The sequence below is a fragment of the Danio aesculapii genome, chromosome 4 (genome assembly GCF_903798145.1).
Source record: "Danio aesculapii chromosome 4, fDanAes4.1, whole genome shotgun sequence".
NCBI lineage: Eukaryota > Metazoa > Chordata > Actinopteri > Cypriniformes > Danionidae > Danio > Danio aesculapii.
In genome coordinates this window covers 139,154-145,305 of record NC_079438.1, presented here as the reverse complement: position 1 = coordinate 145,305, position 6,152 = coordinate 139,154, and the positions used below count along the sequence as shown (strand labels likewise).

The following is a 6,152-nucleotide window of genomic DNA, read 5'->3' as shown; positions in this document are numbered from 1 at the left end:
TTTGTTATAGTTAGCTCTGGGCAACGTGATCAGCGCTCTGGGCGACCGCAGCAAACGCTCCACACATGTGCCTTACCGTGACTCCAAACTCACCCGCCTGCTGCAGGATTCACTGGGAGGAAACAGGTCCGTCTCTGAACACCATTTAAAGGGGAGCTATTACGCTAAAATCACTTTTATTAGGGGTTTAAACACAGTTGTTGGTCAGCAGTGTGTGAATATAGGCAGCTGTTAATTGTAAAAGGTTATCAATTCTATTTTGTTATAATCAGACTTGATCTTAACCGTCTGCAGAAACACTTTGATTGACGTTCTCCCGTTATACGTGTCATCAGAGGGGGAAAGCCCCGCCCACTAGTGTCCATCTCTCCCTCATTAGCATAGGACATTAGTCTTGTTTTTGAATCCGCCACTACGCTGACACACTTGTAGCTCCGCCCTCTTCTGAAAAGAGCACAATCTCATTTGAATTTAAAGCGACGGTCACCAAAATGACTCCAAAGTCTAAAAGGGTCAGTTATAAAACATTATGGATGGGTTATTTTGAGCTGTAACTTCACATACACACTCTAGGGACATCAGAGACTCATTTCACATCTTGTACAAAATTGGCATAATAGGACTCCTTTAAAACTTTCCACACATGTTACAGAGGAGTCTCTTCATCTGTTGTTCTCTCTTGTGAGCGCAGTCAGACGGTGATGATCGCCTGCATCAGCCCGTCAGACCGAGACTTCATGGAGACGCTGAACACACTCAAATACGCCAATCGCGCTCGAAACATCAAGAACAAGGTGATGGTGAACCAGGACAAAGCGAGCCAGCAGATCAGCGCTCTGAGGACGGAGATCGCCCGCCTGCAGATGGAGCTCATGGAGTACAAGACGGTTTGTGCTGCTTCGTGATCTCTCGCACCGCTCTGTGTCTGTTAACATGTTCGTGGTTCATCATAAGACATTTATATGATGGCTTTAATAATAAGTAATAAGTTAAAGGTGCTGCTTTAATACACATGTTTAAATACAATTATCAATTATTTATGTATTTATTTATTATTCAAATATAACCAAAAATGAATACACTATTATATGATATGAATAAATTATATATTTAATAAATTATAAAATTTCCCTGAGATGGGTCGCGGCTGGAAGGGCATCCGCTGCGTGAAAACATGCTGGATAAGTTGGCGGTTCATTCCGCTGTGGCGACCCCAGATTAATAAAGGGACTAAGCCGAAAAGAAAATGAATGAATGAATGAAATTATAAAAAATATAACATTATATATAATTTCGATATATTTATTCTTGATATATTTGTTTTTAATACATTAAATGATATATATTTATATTATATGCTGGTGTATGGGTGTTTCCCAGTACTGGGTTGCGGCTGGAAGGGCATCCGCTGCGTAAAACATATGCTGGAATAGTTGGCGGTTCATTCCGCTGTGGCGACCCTTGAGGAATAAGGGGCCAAGCCAAAGGAAAATGAATGTATATTATATGTTGAGGGCAAAATGAATAGTCTGTGTCCACAATGTCCCGTGCCATTTTTCTTTTTCTCTCAAATATTTGCCAAATGATGTTTAACAGAACAAAAAATGTTAACAGTATTTCCTTTTTTTCTTCTTCTCCTGGAGAAACAATGAATGATCGAGGAAAAGCAGTTTTAAAATATGTAAAACAGTTTTTAAGGTCAATATTTTTAGCCCCTTTAAGATTTCTTTCTTCTTTTTCCAAATGGGAAAACTTTATTTTTATTTGAAGATTTGAAACTTTAGTTGAGTTCAGAAATATAATTTAATGACTCTACAACCATTATTTTTATGAATTAACTTTATTTTAGTTCTGCACGATTTTGTATACCAAACAATGTTTCTAAAAACTAGATTATAATTGTGTTTACTATAAATGATGTCTTACATTTTAATAATTAATTATTTATTTTAAAAAAAATCTTGTCTTATTTAGTCACATTTGTATATCATTTTACATAAACATTCTATATTTCTGTTAAATAATATAAGAAATAAAAAAAAATTGTATTACTGTACAACCGTTATTTTAATTAATTAACTTTATTTTAGGTTTGTAAATTCTTTAGACAGAAAAATGGAGCTATAATTAGAATATAATAGTTTTATAATATAATAATTATATAGTTTTTTTTTGTATAAATGATTAAATGATTATTTTATATTTTTAAGTAAATTTAATTAGAGTTAAGTTAATTAGAAAAAGTTTAGTCTTATTTAGTGTATTTATCACTGTAATATAAATATAAAATATAAATATTTTATATATAAAATATAAAATTTTACAGAAATATTCTATATGTAAATGCAAAGATCTGATATATATATATATATATATATATATATATATATATATATATATATATATATATATATATATATTAGGGATGCACCGATACCAGTTTCGGGTATCGGGTCGATACTTGGTTCACGGCACTTCATGGCACTTAGATGCACTTAGATATCACGACACTTAGATGTTTTTGCATCTGAACTCTTCATTTACAGTTGAAGTCAGAATTATTCGCCCCCCTGTTTATTTTTTCTCTAATTTCAGTTTAACGGAGAGCAGATTTCTTCAACACATTTCTAATCACAATAGTTTTAATAACTCATCTCTAATAACTGATTTATTTTCTCTTTGTCATGATGACAGTAAATAATATTAGACTAGATATTCTTTAAGACACTTCTATACAGCTTAAAGTGACATTTAAAGGCTTAACTAGGTTAATTAGGTTAACTAGGCAGGTTAGGGGAATTAGGCAAGTTATTGTATACCGATGGTTTGTTCTGTAGACTATCGAAAACAAATATAGCTTAAGGGGCTAATAATATTGACCCTAAAATGGTGTTTAAAAAATTAAGAACTGCTTTCATTCTAGCCGAAATAAAACAAATCAGACTTTCTCCAGAAGAAAAAATATTATCAGACAGACTGTGAAAATTTCCTGAATCTGTTCAACATAACAAACGTCATAATAACATAACAAAATAAAATAATACAAAAATTCAAAGGGGGGCGAATAATTCTGACTTCAACTGTATATATAAAATCTTTTGCTCATAATAAATATACACAGCACACACACACACACATATATCTCATATAAATTATGTCAAAGCAAATGTTTATTTTGGATGTGATTAATAGCGCTTAACATTTGCCCAGCGCTATTCATTTTAAATAATACATGAGATTAATTCATTAATCATATAAAGGTACTGTAATATAATTTGTTAATGGGTGCTTGTTGTTGTTGTTGTTGTTGAGCAGGGCAAGCGTCTGGTTGGTGAGGACGGTCTGGAAAGCATCAATGATATGGTTCATGAAAACAGCATGCTGCAGACCGAGAACAATAACCTGCGCATTCGGGTCAAGGCCATGCAGGAGACCATCGACGCCCAGAGAGCCAGACTCACACAGATCCTCACCGACCAGGCAAACCAGACCCTCGCCAGAGCAGGTACACACACACACACACACACACACACACACACACACACACAATGACATTAACACATATTCATTTAGGAGCTGCTTTCATCCACGTACAAACAAGGATAAACGAAGCACTTCATTTCAGCGGGAAACCAACATGTGTAGGCGCTGTGACAGTCTTAGTTTATCATTGTGTACTTTTTGTTTATAACAAACACAGATGAAGACGCAGTATTGTTCAGTATTGTATGCATGTTAAACTAGTTATAATAATGGAAATACATAACAAGATACTTATTTTACTGTATTTGCTTAGATGCTCAATCATAATAACTATCAAATCATTTAAAACTAGAATGGGTGAATGAAAGACAGACAGACAAAGTCAGTGAGTACAAATCAATAACTATTAAATTGATCAAATCTACTGTATGTAGATAAGCATATCCATAACTCTCATTTAACACAGTCTGAAATAGCTACACTTACACTTCGGTTTTTTATTTTTATTTGATCTGTTTTGTATTTTATCTCTTTTGCTTATTTTTGTTTTTTTGTTTGTTTTGTTTTTATTGTCTGTTTAGCTTTGTTTTGTTTTTCATTCGTTTTGAGTTTTGTTTTGTTATTTGTTTATTGTTTGTTTTTATTTATGAGTTTTGTTTTGTTGTTTGTTTATTGTTTTGTTTTTCATTTGTTTGGTTTTTATTGTCCATTTAACTTTGTATTGTTTTGTTATTTGTTTATTGTTTTGTTTTTATTTATGAGTTTTGTTTTGTTGTTTGTTTATTGTTTTGTTTTTCATTTGTTTGGTTTTTATTGTCCATTTAACTTTGTATTGTTTTGTTATTTGTTTATTGTTTTGTTTTTTATTTGTTTTGTTTTTTATTGTCTGTTTAACTTTGTTTTGTTTTTCATTTGTTTTGAGTTTTGTTTTGTTATTTGTTTATTGTTTTGTTTAACTTTTTGTTTTGTTATTTGTTTATTGTTGTTTTTTATTTGATTTTTGTTTGTTTAGCTTTTCGTTTTTCACTTTTTACAGTGTTTATTGTGTTTTTACAGTATTTCTTTGGTTTGGTTTTTGTTGTTTTTACCTTTGTTTTGTTTTGTTTATTTTTGTACTTGTTTAGTTTCACTTTGTTTTGTATTTTGTTTTGCTTTTTGTTTGTTTTTACACTTGCTTTGTTATTTATTAATTTATTTGCTTTTTGTTTTGTTTTTTTTCTTTTTTTTTCTTCGGTTTTGTTTTGTGTTTTGTTTCACTTTGATTCGTTTTGTTTTTATTTCCTTGTTTTTTTATTTGTTTTGTTTTTTTATTTGTTATGGGTTTTGTTATTATTTGTTTGTTATGATTTAGTTTTTCACTTTTTGTTTCGTTTTCTTCCATTTTTTGCGTTGCTTTGTTTGGTTTTTATTTGTTCAGTGTGTTTTTGTGTTTTTACAGCTTTTCTTTGGTTTTGTTTAGCTTTTTGCTGTTTTTGGTTTTGCTTTTGTTTTGTTTTATTTCCTTTGCTTTGTTTAGTTTTTTATTTGTTTTTTTTGTTTATTTGTCATGTGTTTTGTTGTTTTTATTTTACTTTGATTGGTTTTGTTTTTATTTTTTTATTTCTTGTTTAGTTTAGTTTTTTATTTGTTTTGTTTCGCTTTAGTTTGTTTTGCGTTTTTATTATTATTTTGTTTTTCACTTGTTTTGAGTTTTGGTTTTCAGTTGTTTTGTTATTTATTTTTATTTTATGTTATTTATTTTATTTTTGTTTTGTGTTTTTTTTTTGTTTATTTTGCATTATTTCTTTGGTTTTCTTTTTGTGTTTTGCTGTTTTTAATTGTGTTTTGCTTTGATGTGTTTTGTTTTTGTTTATTTTGCTTTGTTTTGTTTTGTTTAGCTTTTATTAGATTGTTTTGTTTGTCATTTGTTTTGAGTTTTATTTTTCATTTGTTTTTGTTTATTTTTAAGTTATTTATTTTATCTTGTCTTTGTTTGTTTTTTGCTTTTATTTCTTTAGTTTTGTGTTTTGTTGTTTTAAGTTCTATTTTGCGCTCCTTTTCACCTTGCCAAACCTATTAGTATGAGTTTTAAAGCTTCAGAAAATAAAAGCTCATACAGTTTTTCCTCTACTATAAAATCAACAAAAATATTCACAACATTATTTCAACCGTATATTTCTCCCCCAGGTGAAGGTAATGAAGAGATCGGAAACATGATCCAGAATTACATTAAGGAGATCGAGGAGCTCAGGTAATGCACAGCACACCCATAATAACTCCTAATGTTCCCGAAACTCCTCTGCACGTGTAATATCGCGTGCTTTTGCTCTTCAGGGCAAAGCTACTGGAAAGCGAGGCCGTGAACGAAAACCTGCGCAAGAACTTGTCCCGCGTCTCCACACGCTCCTCATTTTACCCGACCTCCGTCACCCCCGGCCTTCCTCCCGAAAAAGACACCTCAGACATCATTGAGATCGCAAAGAAAGACCTGGAGAAACTGAAGAAAAAGGAGAGGAAGAAAAAGAAAAGGTAAGCCGCCGACATCAACTCAAGTAACTCCCCTTATTTTCTCCTCGGACAAATGAGGGTGTGTGAGGGATTGTTTTGGTTTGTTTAATTCCTCAAACATGCGGTGTACGGTTTCCATACTTCCTCGCAGTCGTCCTCAATAGGAAACATTTGAGAAATGC

General features: G+C 31.7%; 1 protein-coding gene across 1 annotated transcript in view; it reads left to right on the top strand.

Annotated features, from left to right (window-relative positions):
• Window positions 1–6,152, top strand: part of LOC130222645 (kinesin-like protein KIF21A) — a 73,181-nt gene that overhangs the window by 13,747 nt on the left and 53,282 nt on the right. The window contains exons 2-6 of the mRNA XM_056455176.1: window positions 11–126; window positions 692–887; window positions 3,316–3,505; window positions 5,650–5,713; window positions 5,797–5,991. Of these exons, the coding sequence (XP_056311151.1) occupies window positions 11–126; window positions 692–887; window positions 3,316–3,505; window positions 5,650–5,713; window positions 5,797–5,991 (761 nt within the window). The remainder of the gene's footprint in view (window positions 1–10; window positions 127–691; window positions 888–3,315; window positions 3,506–5,649; window positions 5,714–5,796; window positions 5,992–6,152) is intronic.